This window comes from Cotesia typhae, unplaced genomic scaffold (genome assembly GCF_013202065.1).
Source record: "Cotesia typhae breed Kobodo isofemale line unplaced genomic scaffold, CoteBio_Ctyphae contig_44, whole genome shotgun sequence".
NCBI classification, from domain to species: domain Eukaryota; kingdom Metazoa; phylum Arthropoda; class Insecta; order Hymenoptera; family Braconidae; genus Cotesia; species Cotesia typhae.
The window spans coordinates 247,501-261,218 of record NW_027423753.1 but is presented as its reverse complement, the minus strand read 5'-3'; the positions used below and the strand labels follow the sequence as shown (position 1 = coordinate 261,218).

Sequence of the window (13,718 nt, the reverse complement as noted above, 5' to 3'; positions counted from 1 at the left end):
GTTTTATTTTTTACAGTTTTAAGGAGTAGACATAAAGAGAGCGCTATTTAATTAAAATAGTTTACTTCGATTTGATATTTTAGTTTGACATGACTTCTGTGAGGTTAGAATCATTTGTTTACATTTATTTGTTTTTTATAAATCAGTGTAACTAAAAAATATTCAAGAAAATTATTTAGATCTCGAATTAATAATGAGTGGCGGATTAGCACCTAGTAAATCAACAGTTTATATATCTAATCTGCCATTTTTACTGACCAACAATGACATCCACCAACTTTTAGAGTCCCATGGTAAAATTGTTAAAGAAGTTTTTTTTTTTTTTTTTTTTTTTTTTTTTAACTCAAATTTCTCAATAATTATTCACACAAAATTATTATTAATGATTTATTTATTTTTTCTTTAGAGTAACAGTTGTCAAAGATAAAATATCGCGTCGCAGCAAAGGAGTAGCGTTTGTATTGTTTCTCAACCGTGAAAATGCTACCAATTGCGCTAAAAATTTAAACAACACTCAGGTAATTATTTTATAAATACATTCTAACTAATTTATTAATAAAAAATTATTTACAGATCGGAGGACGTACTATAAAGTGCTCCATAGCGGTCGACAATGGTCGCAGCACAGAGTTTATCAGACGTCGTGATTACCCAGACAAATCCAAGTGTTGGGAGTGTGGAGAATCCGGTCATCTGTCTTATTCGTGTCAGCAAAATACTTTGGGAGCTAGAGAACCTCCTCCCAAGAAGATTAAATGCAAAAAAAATAAAGATTCCTTGACCAACAGTTCGGAATACTACGAGTCTGACAAAGACGATGAGTCACATTCGAGACCAGCGAGATCTCCTAAAGATATTTATAATTTTAATGATTACAAAGAAGAGCCGGATCTCGAGAGCTTGAGCGCGGCTATCAGACATGAGCAAGAGCAAATTGAGCTCGAGAAATATCAGTATAAGGTAGCAACAGGTGAGTACAACAATGATGACCCTGAAAAAGAGAGTCAAGTTAAGCCAAAGTTGAAGAGAATTAAAAAAAATAATTACTTCAGTGATGAAGAGGAGGAATTGAGTGATTAGGATTTTTATTAATAAATAATTATTTATGCTTGTTGATTGTAAATATTAAATTTAGTATAAAACATTTGTACTGAATTTTAAATTAATAAATAATAATGAATTACAATTAAAAAAAAATATTAAGGCACTAGGAAAATTTTCATACTCAATAAATCACTGTAAATAAATTAATTACTTATAGACATTAACAATAAAAAATTGTTCAAATTGAAATACTTGGGATAACTTTAGAATACTATTTTGTTTTATAATTGTAGAGAGGATTTAAACATTTCCAGCGTTCTTTCATAATTATCTTTTTTATCAAATGATATATTTTTATTATCATTAGCAGAAGCTGGCTCATCAATAAAAATATTTTTTACAGAAAATAATTGCTTGCACTCTGGCGTCTCCGGTTCTAGTTTACACGTTTCGTCTTTATCGAATGAAAATTTTGATTTCATCAGTTCCAATGCTTCAACTGAAATAATTATCAATTTAATTAATTTATTAACAAATTACCGATTAATATCATGTAAATACTTACTATCAATTTTACTCAGAACAAAACCATTGACCTTAACAATATTTTCCATGAATAAAAAAATTGAAATATCGATATCCTCCGGAGAGTTTACAAAAAATTCGATATCCCAGTACGCAACGAATGTCAGGAACCTGATCCCTATTTTAAGGAGATTAAAAAATTTATTTTTAAATTTCATCCAATAGTAATCCTCAATTTTTCCTTTCCAACAGCTCAAACTATTAAAATTATTCATTTCATTTCTGATGAACTCTTCTTTCAACTCATTTGTGTCAATAGTAGCGCATCGGTGTAAATTTTGAATAATAAATTCATAAAGCGCTTTGCAGCATCGGTTGCTGGAATTTTTTTCCTTGGGCAATTTCAGGTGTCCAATTTTCAGAGCAACGTCGGCAAACCCGACCAGCTCGTACATTAGATTAACTTTATTGACGTTTGTAAGCGTGAAACTGCGTAATTGTTTCAAATAAATTTCCAAGACGCAGTCATCATCATTAAAGCTATTGATGTCGTTGAAAAGTTGCATCTCATTGCTCTGGTTGTACTTGATGAGTCGGCTGATAAAAAATTCGCTCTGGTTAAAGCTTTTCATCATTTCAGTCATTGCGATGAGCGACTTGAGCAACGGGTGACTAAAAATCAATTCCTTGAAGATATTTCCAGCTAAATTTAAAGCTCTTTCATGAGTAATTCCAACTGTTGACTGTACATTGTAAATTAATTTGGCGATTCCGCAAATTACACCGGTAAACTGGTGAGAACGTCTGACAAAGTGTATCGCTATGGCCAGCTCATTGAAGAGCTCCAAAATTTCGTACTCGTGCTTTCGCTGTGACCAATCCATATATCTGGTCATCTGCTTGATGAAATCTTGCTTCTGAGTATTTAGCTGACTTGCACCTGCAATGTATCCTGAAAGGTAAGTTGATTTTTCGGAAATTGTTACGAGTAAACCTAGACATCTTCGGGCTTCGATACCGCGTTCCTTTTCATGCCATCCAGTAGCGTCGCACAAAGTCTGGTGGTTAGCTACATCGGTGTCGTAAAAATCCGATAAATACACATTATTCATGTCACGTATGTCGTCGTTATTCATTGCTGACTTTATTGATTCCAGGACTATTAAAATATTCAATAACAATTCTCTTGTTGTCGCCACTATCTGTAATAAAATTTTTAATTCTTTCTGTAATAAATTGTCTTAATAATAATGAAAATAATAATAATAATTACCTTGTTAATTATTAAAATAACATCCTGTGAATTTATTTCTTCGTTAGTAACTTTAATAATCCTCGCGACATCCACATGCAAAAATTCAATATTTAAATTTTTTTTATCAATTACTGTAACCATAGGCTTAACAATCTGGGGATTTTCAAAAATCCTCAGTGTTTTTTCATCTTCTAAAATAGGTAAATTGCATTTTCCACTTCTGTTTACAATCTGAATATTAACTATAGGCTTTTCTGGCAGCGATGACTGGAAAATCGTCGGAGGAATTTCTTCAAACGGATACAAAACCACATGAGTCTTTAAATTATAAATTTTCTTTGATAAAAAAGAAGCCTGGGACGCCTGGTTTGTCTTTTTCCTCGCCGAAATATTAACAAGATTATTTTGAGGCGATTGAACGCGAGAAACTTTTTTTAGCTTGTCAGCGACTTTAATAATATCGTGATTATTAAACTCCAATTGTGTGGTGAGCGCTGAATTTTTTTTAATTAGTTCATTAATTTGTAATTGGTACTGATTAGCCTGTCGCTCAAGAGCACACTCTTTTTCCACTGACAGATGATTAGTTTTGATCAGCGCAGTATTCAGCTGCTTCCTCAAGTAAATAGACTCTCCCTCCTTTATCCTCAAATCATCAAGAAGCTTTTTATTTTCACTCTCCAGCTTCTCAAGTTTCTTGCGATTTTCCTCGTCAGGATCAGCGATGACATTTTTAGCTTGGAAGGTTGAATTTAACCGATTGTTCACCAGAAGATTATTCCGAAATTCATCAGACGTTGGTGTCTCTGCAATTGTTTTTAAATTACTAGACGATCCGAGGGTCTGCGAAAATGGAACGCGAAAATTCTTCGACGAGGCTAGAATTTGAGATGGCTGATGTGACCTGAAATCTTGGGTTAATTTCGACGTCGACGGCTGCGGGTTCGAGTTAATTCGCGACGCTGGCTGGCTAGTTTTAACCGAGTTAAATTTGAATTGACAAGGATTAATACTTATCACTGACGTGTTGACATCTTGAGACACCTGAGACACTATCATGTCAAGATTCTCAAGGAAATCTTCCTCAGGATCTTCGCCCCATTCGTCCAAGTCTATATCCACCGTCGACGGTCTCGAGGAACTAGAAGTACTAGTGATTGGAAGGTTTGTCCTGTAATTGAGGTTTGTTTCTCGCGATGTCTGGCTAACTGATATATCCAGCTTTGGTCTTTTGGCATTTTCAGAACTATTGGTTCTTCCAAAACGTTTTGACATAATGATTATTAAATTAATCACAACTAATTGAAAAATTGATCATTCCAATTTAAAATTGTCACAACACTGAAAACAAATATTAAAAAAATGTTTATTTATTTATGTTTATAAAAAATTTTGGTACCACTTACAGGTTAGTATTAACACTATGATTTATGTAAAACATATGGTTATTTTATAATTAATTTTTATTTGATAATAATTAAATTAGTGCCAACTTGTAATTTATAAAAATTAAATCATAATTTCTGTACAAAATATAAATAGTTTTGTTTCATTATTTACATCCTTAAAAATATTATTTATTTACCCTGAGAAGCCATTTTCATTTACTGCGCAACGCGCATGGGTAATGCAATTTATATATATATATATATATATCCACGAATTCCTAAGATTCCTCAGTACATTCGAAGTGTATGTATGCGGATAATTTTATATTTTTTTTTTTTTTTTTCTAAATAGGGGAAAAAATAAAGAAAAAAAAAAACGATGATTCGTTTAATAAATTTTTTTTTTAGGGATTTTCATTTCTCCAAACTTCTTTTATAATTTCAAATGCTAATTCGACTTGCTGGTATTTTTAATCCCTTTTTTATGTGATTGGAATCTAAAAATAAAAAATCATTACAATTAATTATTGCTACCAAGCATTTATCGATTAAAATATTATAAACAATTAACTTTTAGAAAATGAATGATTTTATTAAGTCACCGTACCTTTATTGGATTATAAATTAACTGAAATACTTTGATTATCAGTATCTCCGGCATAATCGCCTGCACCCGCCTGTATTCAAATAAGATACAAAAATTTTCGATTAATGTCAATGATTATTTTCAATTAAATAAAATGTTTACATCTTTTATTTTCTCTTAACTTACGTTTCTTACCTAGTTGTGTGTCTTCAACATTTCCTGGTGTTACATTATTATTTTCATCTTGAGATAATACCTGACTAAAATGAACATGTTTTTTCGGTATTTTTCGTGGAATTTGTAGTGAATTTTCAACTCCTACTATTGGATTGCAGTACTGTTCTAATGAACCGTAAAAAATAGCACCTAATATTTCTATACAACTAATCATTCTTATATTTTTTTTATGAAGAGTTCTTTTTAGTGATTTATATTCCTTTTTTTCTACTTCGATTAATTGTACATTTAAATTTTTTCTATCCGGATAACAGTCTACAATAATTATGTCTGGCTGAAGAATATCTTGCTCAGACATAAATTTTTGGTACAATTGTAACTGCCCACCAGCAGCCTGAATTATAAATCCAAATTTATTAAGTTGGCTGATAGAGAAAAACAAAAAATTCAATTTATTGAATAATTTTTTTCTATCAATTATTACATTCAACGGAGCATTTTTAAATATTTTGGGAAGACAATCATTTGCAGTGATGTATTCATCAATATTTGGTAATGGAGTATGTCGTTGAACAGAAATTTGAAATTTTTCCCAATAGTCAGTTCCTGTTATTGGCAGATTATTAATTACTGCAAACACAAATTTAGGTGTTACTCTATTGCACATGGAACAGTAATGTGTACATTCACTACTATATTCACTAAACACTCTACCACCGAGTTTTTCAATAAATCTTACAAACTTCTTTTTTTTTTTATTATCATTGTGATCATCGCACGTTAAAATATTTATTTCAGTAAATTTTGCAGTCCAGATACCATTTGATTGACCAAACCTTATTTTATCACCTGAATTTAAATCAAAAGGAACTAATGGTGTCAATTGTATAATATTTTTTCGAATAACAAACGTTCCATTTGTCGACCCGAGGTCTGTTATTCTACATACTGAATTCCTATTGGGGGTGTTGTTGTTTCGGTTAACAGTTATTTTTGCATGGCGTTTACTTATTGATGAATTCAGTGATATGCATAAATCAGACGATGGAAGAGACCCAATTTGAATACTTTGTCTGTGTACCGGTATGTACATGACATCTTCTTGTGTTTTATTTTGATACAGTAACGACCACATTTTTGACTGATTTGAATAAAAATTTTATTTTATAAAATATTTAACTCAAAAGCAATAAACCTTCACTTACAAATTTAATACTTGATGTATTAGTATACTAATTAGTTTGCAATTAATACAATGTTGCCGGTTTTCGAAAAATTCTTAGAATTTTTTAGAATATAATGTGTGAAAATGTATGAGAAAAAGCAAAAATACCTGAAGCGCAAAGACTCACTAATCCAACTACAGTACACAAAGTTAAAATTAAATTCCAATTATTATTATATATTATTATTATTATTATTATTATTATTATTATTATTATTATTATTATTATTATTATTATTACTTATTTAATAAAATATTTTTACATCAATCCAAAAGTTCATTTTTATAAAAATAATTATTTTAAATTTGCATACTTTTACGTATTTTTTAATAAATGTTTTACTTCTATTCTTCTTTTTTTTTTAAAATGTTTTATCCTGTTTTCAAGACTCTCTAAAATTAAATATAAAAAGATTTGTTAAAATTAGTTAATTATTAAGAATTAATATACAAAATAAATAATTACCGCAAGTAATTCGTTTCATCAACGGCAAATAAACTTTAGCTTGAACTCCTTGAATCAGACAGTCACTTTGATAATTAAATCCTTGTTTATTTTCTACATGAGAAGATAAATCTTCAATTATACTTTTAATCATCTCTCCTCTGAAAAAATATTTTATTAAATTTTCAACTGAATAAAAATTAAAATCAAAACTATCATTTGAAATTTTACTTTATAGTATTGAGCGTCCAATCTTCCTGTAAATTTTTAATAACAAATTCGACTTCAATTTCATCATAAAACCATTTGACGTCGTCGTAATGGCAGTAAAATAAATTAAGCGGCAATTCATGTGCTAAATTATATTGAGGTTTACGCGGACATTTTTCAATATCAAATAAATAATTAAAAATATCTGGCTCCTCTTTTTTCTGGCCTACTAGCAACATAATTCCCATGATACATCTTATTTGATGCCAAAGAAAAGCCTTGCTTTCTATAATCAATTGACACATGTCGTACCCTAAAATAATTAACAAATTTATAAAAAAAAATATTCACCAATTATTAATTAATAATTAAAAAAAATATTTACCACTCTGTTTATGATATTCATTATTTTCTACGATCTTAGCATCAATAATAATACGATCAAAAGTAACAACACCATTGGCAACATCCATTTTACAGACATTTCTAAAATCGTGAAGACCTACCAGGTATCCAGCAGCTTTATTCATCGCTTTAATATCTAAATTACCTCTCGGAAAATAATACCTGTAAGTACGTGTTTTACAGTCAAATCTCGCGGAGTAATTATCGGTAACTGGTGCCCAGGCAGTACATCTGATATCTTTAGAAAGAATCCTATTTAATATTTTGCAGTACGACAGCTCTTCTTTTAAATTAGCCTGATTTTCGGGCTCCAGCCTGCTACGTACGTCCAAAGAAATAACTTGGGAGTAAGCACTGACTCCCTTGTCCGTTCGACCACATCGATGATAATTGCACGTCTCTCGTTGCTCAATCAGACAACTTCTTTTCAGAGCGTTGAATATTTGATGCTCTATAGTGTTGACTGTGTCTTCCTGCTCAACAAAGCCCGAGTAGTTCCAACCGAGATAATAAAATTTTAATAAAATATGTCTTTTGTGACACCTAAAAATAAATATATCATCATAAAAAAACAACTGTTGATTGTATTGTTACCTTAACTGACAATAAAAATAAACCTACTGATTAAAATCAAAAACTTTTCCTTGTTTTTTGTCATATTTAACTCCATCTGATTTTTTTATTATATTTTTTAATTGCACTGTGTGAGCTTCTAGTTGTAAAATTCTATCTATAAGTTCCTGAAATAAATAATTAGTAATTATTAAAAATTATTCTTATAAAAGTAAAATAATTTATAACCTACTTGTTTATCCAGCAATTCAAGCTCTTTTCTAGAGGATAAATTTTTATTTCTGCTTTTTGCTACAATTACTTCCTCCATATTTTATAAAAATTAATAATTGTATTTATTAAGAAAATAATTTACAATAAAAAATTAGTTAATTATAAAAATAAATAAATAACTCTTTTTGTAACTAATTTGAATAAAAAAAAAAATTAAAAAAAAAAAAAAAACAATGATGGCGCTGTCAAAAAATTAACGCCACCTGGCGAGCTATTCAAAAAACAATTAAAATGGCCTCAATGATTCAATTTACATGATTGCATGTTACTTTAGGTGTGTCTGCATTACTAATCCATCATAATAAATAACAAGTGTTAAATTATTTCTTTATCACCTGATTAGATTATAAAAAAATAAAAAATTAGTCAGTTTTTTAATTTTTTTTTTTTTTTTTTTTAATTAATTACTTTCACTCTTAGTTTATTTATCATTTTTTATAAATTAATTTGACAGGGCGTGCCATTGTTTACATGGCGTTAATCTAATGATTAAGCCATTTATTAACAAGCTTATGTTCAGTGATTATTAATTCATACTGATATTTGGATTGTACTTTTCAGGTGAAAATGAATTACGGAAAAAAATCACCGAGTATGGGTACACCATCGATTTATTCTCATGTAACAACACGCAGCAGTGCTAATTTGCGTTCATCACGGTCTGTTAAAAGTGTCAAAATTCCTTGGTATCAGAGGCCTATTTTAACTAGACCTTATATTCTTGATATTCAACGCACTGCGATGTTAACTGCTGTTTTTAGTTTAGTGAGTAGTATTAAAAATATTATTTTAATTGTTTTTCATTTTTATAACAAAACCTGAATAATTATGAAAAAAAAAAATATATATATATATATATATATATATATATATATATATATATATATATATATATATTACTAATAAATTTATTAATTACAGCTACTAGCTATTTTTACAATAGCAACATCGATATTTGACGTTTACTGTCTACATGAAGCAGTTCCAGGAACAAAACATTATGGATATTATATTATTTCATACGAATTCGTCTACGTTGGAAATCCACACAGTAAATATTTAAAACAATAACTATTAATAATTAACTACAACATTAAATTAATAAATAATTAAATCCAACAGTACGAAACGCCCTGATAGTCGCTGCATTGTTTTCTCTACTCGGAAGTATAATATTACTAGTAACATCAGCGATCCTGATCAATGCACTGAGAAAGGAGTATGAAAAGCGAATGGTCCCTTGGCTTTATTGTTTCGCAGCGTTCACAGTATTCCGTGTGTTTGCTTACTTATTTTTCTGCATCGTAAACGACATGATATTCGCCTACAATATCATGATCTGCTTGCTCTGGTTACTCTTCCTCTGCTACTCGATCTACGGATGGTTAACTGTTTACACTCTGTACATCGAGCTGTCTGACTTGACGCGTCTTGAGGATTTAGCGCATTTACGAGTAATTTTTTTTTTTTTTTTTTCATTCATCAATTTATTATTAATTTGTTTAATCATTTAGCTAATAAATAAATAATTAACTTATTACAGATTGGAACCATGCAATCATTGAATGCATCAACAACACATTCAATAGCTGGTTCGCGTCCAACTACACCGCATAGTACTGTATCTACAATGCCCGTTAATTAATACTTTTTAAAGTAATAATAATGATTAATTTTACAAAACGGTATTAAATGCTGTCATCAAATTTTAAATTAAAAATCTACGACAAAATAGTGACTCCAATCACGAAGCCGTCCAATATCTATTTTATTAGTAGATAATTATTATTATTATTAAGGATCAAAAGAATAATAGCACGTGTTCATTTTGATAAATTATTGAGTGCCTTTATTCAAATTAAAATTATTGTAGATAATAATGACGCTTGTACAAATTTACGTATACAAGTTTTAAAAAAAAAAAAAAAAAAAAAAAATCCGTCCAATTTGCTATTGATATTTCTAAGTATTTTTACTATATTTTATTTTTATTATTATATTTAGTTGTACGTTTGAATTGAATTCAAATTATAATTGATATATATATATATATATATATATATATATATATATATATATATAGATAATGTAATTGACTGGCGACAATGAAATATTTTTAATGGTTAAATATGTTTCACGTTAAACTTTATTAAACTCAGTAACTTTAGATAAATTACAAGTAATTAATAAATATTATAAATTTCTATTAAAGATTTTTTTTTTTACTTAATAATTTGATAAAATTTTTTTAAAATTTATTAATCACAGAAAAAAATATTAATTTAAAAATTAATATTGCATAGTAGGTGCTGTCCAGTACCAATAATCATTGTTTTAATATAATCTGCGTGTACCACCTGGTTACTTGTATCAATATACTGTTGTAATATATGTAGACTATCGTTAGGTAATATACGCTTCAATCCACTCATTGACATTGTTTGTGCGATATAAATTGCCGTGTCTGAAAATTTTAATAATTTATTAAAACTCGTAAAAAAAAATTTTTTTCATTAAAATATAAATGTTAAGTTGAATAAAAATTCTTTATTTGATAAAATATCAAACTTACCTCTTATTAAATCATCATAAATACAGTAAATATTTTTATTATTTTGATTATCCATTATTTTCTTCAATAAAAATTGTATAAAGTGCTTCCAATCAGACTCTTGAGTATATTTATCCTTTAAAAGAGGGAAAAAAAAAAAAAAAAAAAAAAATCGATAAATATAAAAATAAAAATAACTATAAATAGCTAAATAAAAAATCCTACTTTGGCGTAATCCAGCAGCACTTGAGGACACTCATCAGCAAGTAATTGAATTTCTTGTCCAGTGTCTCTAACGCAGAGAATTTTAAATGACAAGCTTCCCTCAATTTTCTGAGTCTCTAGAAAATGTTGAATCTCTTGATAACACTCTTCAGGAAGGCTTCCACTGGCCAGCAATGCCTGGAGCTTGACAACTTCTAGTCTAATACTTTCCTTAAAACTTTCATTAAATTCCTCCGAGATCCTCGCGGTTCTTTCCTTACTCTTGATCTTTCCCTTTTCATAAATCAACGGATTGTCCAAAAACCGTGGCCTGAAGCTACCAAATAGCACCTGGGTGTCATTGGTACAAACTTTAGCTCCATTTTGGGTTAATTCTGCCAAATAAGATCTCACCAATATTTTGAAGGCTTCTACAATCGCCAAGTCGATTTTTTCACATTGAAAATTCTCGTAATAACTTTGGAGATAAGTTTCAAGACAAAGTTGCAATGCGTTTCCTGCAATTCTTCCGTCTCTGCCTACTCTCGACGGTAAATATCCTAAGAAGATCTGAATCATCTGGTCCAGAGTGACAGCTCCACGTTCTATAATTTTACTCAGCACTTGTGCAAATACTCTGAGCTTCAATCTCATCAGCGTTCCAGCAAACTCTGAAAAAGTCGGCATTGCGTTGCTCTTCTTCGCGCTAACGACGTCAAACAGCCAGGACCAGTTTGAAAGACTTTTTTCAGCGATAAATTTATCACTAATTGGTTCGAGAGCACGCTCTGCCTGATGGATCCGACCTGCTTGGGTGTAAAGTAGCACCAGGGCTAACCAAGTCATGTCATCTGCTTCCCAGTTGGATATCACATTGATCAGCTTGTCTGTCGCGTACTCTCTTAAAACTGGACTCGCTAAAATCAATTTTAATAGATCACTTTTCTCAGCTTTTACCAAAATCTCGACGATATTGTGCTCCTGGAACAAAGTGTCAGCTTCAGCACCCGATTGTAGGTTCAACAAGCTCTCTGAAACAAAGGTGACTATGCCAGGCGCTCTTTGGATGTCTTTCCTCGCTATAACATCGTGAGCTTTCAGTCCCGCAACTTCGTAGTACCAAGAACTCAATCCCCAATCCATCGGCGACTCTGATGTCATGTAAAAATCAGCCAGCAGCGCGCAAGACTGTCGGTATAAATTGTCCAAGTGGCTCTTTGACATGTCGTTGATGCTGCTGAAGAACGCTGCGTCTGACGTATAGTAGATCATCTCTTTAGAAATTTTTAATACAGTATTAGCTTCTGCCAATAAATGTTTGTAAGTACTTGGACTAGTTTTATGATTGTTTGCCGCAGTTAAGATGTCCTGGTAGACATCTTCAGCAGTCGGTAAATTCAAAGAATAAAATGTCCAGGTATCCTCGTCATTTGCTAATAAAACGAGGCATCTTGATGCGTGAAGAAGTTTCTTTACTCCCAAAAAAGGTCTGAGTCCTATTAAAGAAACCGGAGTGTCGTAAAGGGGAGGCTCTTTGCTTTTCAGATATTGGATTCTCAGAGTGTAAGACTCAAGCCCGGCTTCAGTTAACGCATGTAGCGCAGTATTTTCCAGTGCTACGTGAATAACTGGGGCTGTAAAAGGATAAATCTGACAATTACCGTCAAAAAATATTTCTTCACTAGAATTAGGTAGAAAATTGTAAAGATAGCCTTCCTGGGTCGTGCAAACTAGACAGGTTACCCCGTTAAAGATATTGTACTTGGTAGATCTTAACAAAGACTTTTTAAAACTACTTATCGATGTTTTCTGGCGTTTGTACGAAGGTTTCAGTATCGAACAGGTGAAATATTCATTACCATCTTGAACTGGTGCTACTTCGGTTATCTTCAGCCTCAGCAAATACTCGATAATGTAGTTCTCAGACCAGCTGTCTTCGTAAGATCTCGTTGTCACTACAGCGGTAATCTCCGTCGCCTGAATTACCGGAGGATCTAAAAAATAATGACTTTGAGAGAGATCAGACTTGACCGAAGGAAAGCAGATGTTTAAATTGTTATCTTCTTTGACTATTCCCAGGGCTTTTATTCGTTGAGTTTCCTGAGATTCATTGAGCACCAGCTGGTCCCAGTCGATGTACTCGCGTTCGTTAATAATTGACTTGTTAAAGTCAACTCGAGTTGTTAATTTTGATTCTTCGCTGCAATTGTTATTGTTATTAATAACACTCGCTTCTTTTAAAGGATAAGAATATTTTTTTTTGGAGTTGTTTATGTTTATTTTGTCAATTCGGTCGCTGGAAATGAAATTGTCGTCATGGAATCTGTTAGTCAGACGTATCAGCATAAAATACCAGGAATTCATAACAGAAATAAATTCCTCGGCGAATTCGACGTGTGTTGGGCTGAAAGTGAATCTAATTGACCAAGGTCTTACTTCAAAATCCAAGAATTTATGCTTTGAAGTCTGCTGGGTTTCAACTTTGAGCTCGTGAATGACAGCCTCGTCCTCCATCACCACCAGGAGATTTCCCGTTGTCTGACAGCAGGCTATTTTAGTTGGCTGCCCGTTCAGCGGCAGCTCGATCATCTCCAGGCTATTCAGCGTCCTGTTGAGACTCGGAGTAACTCGTCCTGCAATCCTTGCACGCATAGCTTGGTTTTGATTACCTGTCATCTCCCAGTTAATGTAGACACGCACGAAATTGTTGACAGTAGCACCGTCTCTGGAGCTTTTGGATTCAAGAGTCGCTACGTAGTTGCCTTTGTCAGAGTGCACCAGCTCCTGGACCAGATCTACGGTGGGAAAAATAGTTAGTAACTTGTACTGATTACTTGCCAGGCCGTAGACTTTGACG

At 31.4% G+C, this 13,718-nt stretch overlaps 4 protein-coding genes across 8 annotated transcripts in view; 2 read left to right on the top strand and 2 right to left on the bottom strand.

Moving 5' to 3' along the window:
* The first annotated feature begins 66 nt into the window (after positions 1 to 66).
* LOC141529001 (zinc finger CCHC-type and RNA-binding motif-containing protein 1) lies at positions 67 to 1,197 on the top strand. The gene is made up of 3 exons (XM_074245330.1): positions 67 to 308; positions 409 to 518; positions 574 to 1,197. Exons 1-3 carry the CDS (start codon positions 194 to 196, stop codon positions 1,078 to 1,080), a joined length of 732 nt encoding a protein of 243 aa, XP_074101431.1. The 5' UTR covers positions 67 to 193; the 3' UTR covers positions 1,081 to 1,197.
* On the bottom strand, positions 1,069 to 8,244 carry LOC141528989 (tRNA pseudouridine(38/39) synthase). Of its 4 annotated transcripts, XM_074245303.1 has the most exons (8): positions 8,066 to 8,244; positions 7,882 to 8,000; positions 7,241 to 7,803; positions 6,877 to 7,168; positions 6,667 to 6,806; positions 4,994 to 6,593; positions 4,820 to 4,889; positions 4,307 to 4,709 (listed from the first exon to the last, which is right to left on the bottom strand). In XM_074245303.1, the coding sequence occupies exons 1-6, from the start codon at positions 8,141 to 8,143 to the stop codon at positions 6,517 to 6,519; spliced, it is 1,269 nt and encodes a 422-aa protein (XP_074101404.1). In that variant the 5' UTR covers positions 8,144 to 8,244; the 3' UTR covers positions 4,307 to 4,709; positions 4,820 to 4,889; positions 4,994 to 6,516. The 4 variants fall into 4 exon arrangements, with proteins under 4 accessions (XP_074101403.1, XP_074101402.1, XP_074101404.1 ...); XM_074245302.1 differs by lacking the exons at positions 6,667 to 6,806; positions 6,877 to 7,168; positions 7,241 to 7,803; positions 7,882 to 8,000; positions 8,066 to 8,244 and adding exons at positions 1,069 to 1,543; positions 1,610 to 2,771; positions 2,843 to 4,165 and having other exon boundaries at positions 4,231 to 4,709; positions 4,985 to 6,516; XM_074245301.1 differs by lacking the exons at positions 6,667 to 6,806; positions 6,877 to 7,168; positions 7,241 to 7,803; positions 7,882 to 8,000; positions 8,066 to 8,244 and adding exons at positions 1,069 to 1,543; positions 1,610 to 2,771; positions 2,843 to 4,165 and having other exon boundaries at positions 4,231 to 4,709; positions 4,994 to 6,516.
* Positions 8,245 to 8,355: 111 nt separating this feature from the next.
* On the top strand, positions 8,356 to 10,099 carry Pasi2 (Protein pasi2). Of its 2 annotated transcripts, none has more exons than XM_074245329.1 (5): positions 8,356 to 8,380; positions 8,668 to 8,871; positions 9,028 to 9,157; positions 9,229 to 9,560; positions 9,650 to 10,099. In XM_074245329.1, exons 2-5 carry the CDS (start codon positions 8,674 to 8,676, stop codon positions 9,749 to 9,751), a joined length of 762 nt encoding a protein of 253 aa, XP_074101430.1. In that variant the 5' UTR covers positions 8,356 to 8,380; positions 8,668 to 8,673; the 3' UTR covers positions 9,752 to 10,099. The 2 variants fall into 2 exon arrangements, with proteins under 2 accessions (XP_074101430.1, XP_074101428.1); XM_074245327.1 differs by lacking the exon at positions 8,356 to 8,380 and adding an exon at positions 8,387 to 8,471.
* A 135-nt stretch (positions 10,100 to 10,234) lies between these two features.
* The window catches only part of LOC141528987 (uncharacterized), a 3,777-nt gene continuing 293 nt past the window's right edge, over positions 10,235 to 13,718 (bottom strand). Inside the window, exons 1-3 of the mRNA XM_074245300.1 lie at positions 10,883 to 13,718; positions 10,679 to 10,793; positions 10,235 to 10,570 (exon numbers count right to left, since the gene is read on the bottom strand). The exon at positions 10,883 to 13,718 is cut by the window's right edge and continues 293 nt beyond it. Coding sequence (XP_074101401.1) covers positions 10,389 to 10,570; positions 10,679 to 10,793; positions 10,883 to 13,718 — 3,133 coding nt within the window. The 3' untranslated portion in view covers positions 10,235 to 10,388. The remainder of the gene's footprint in view (positions 10,571 to 10,678; positions 10,794 to 10,882) is intronic.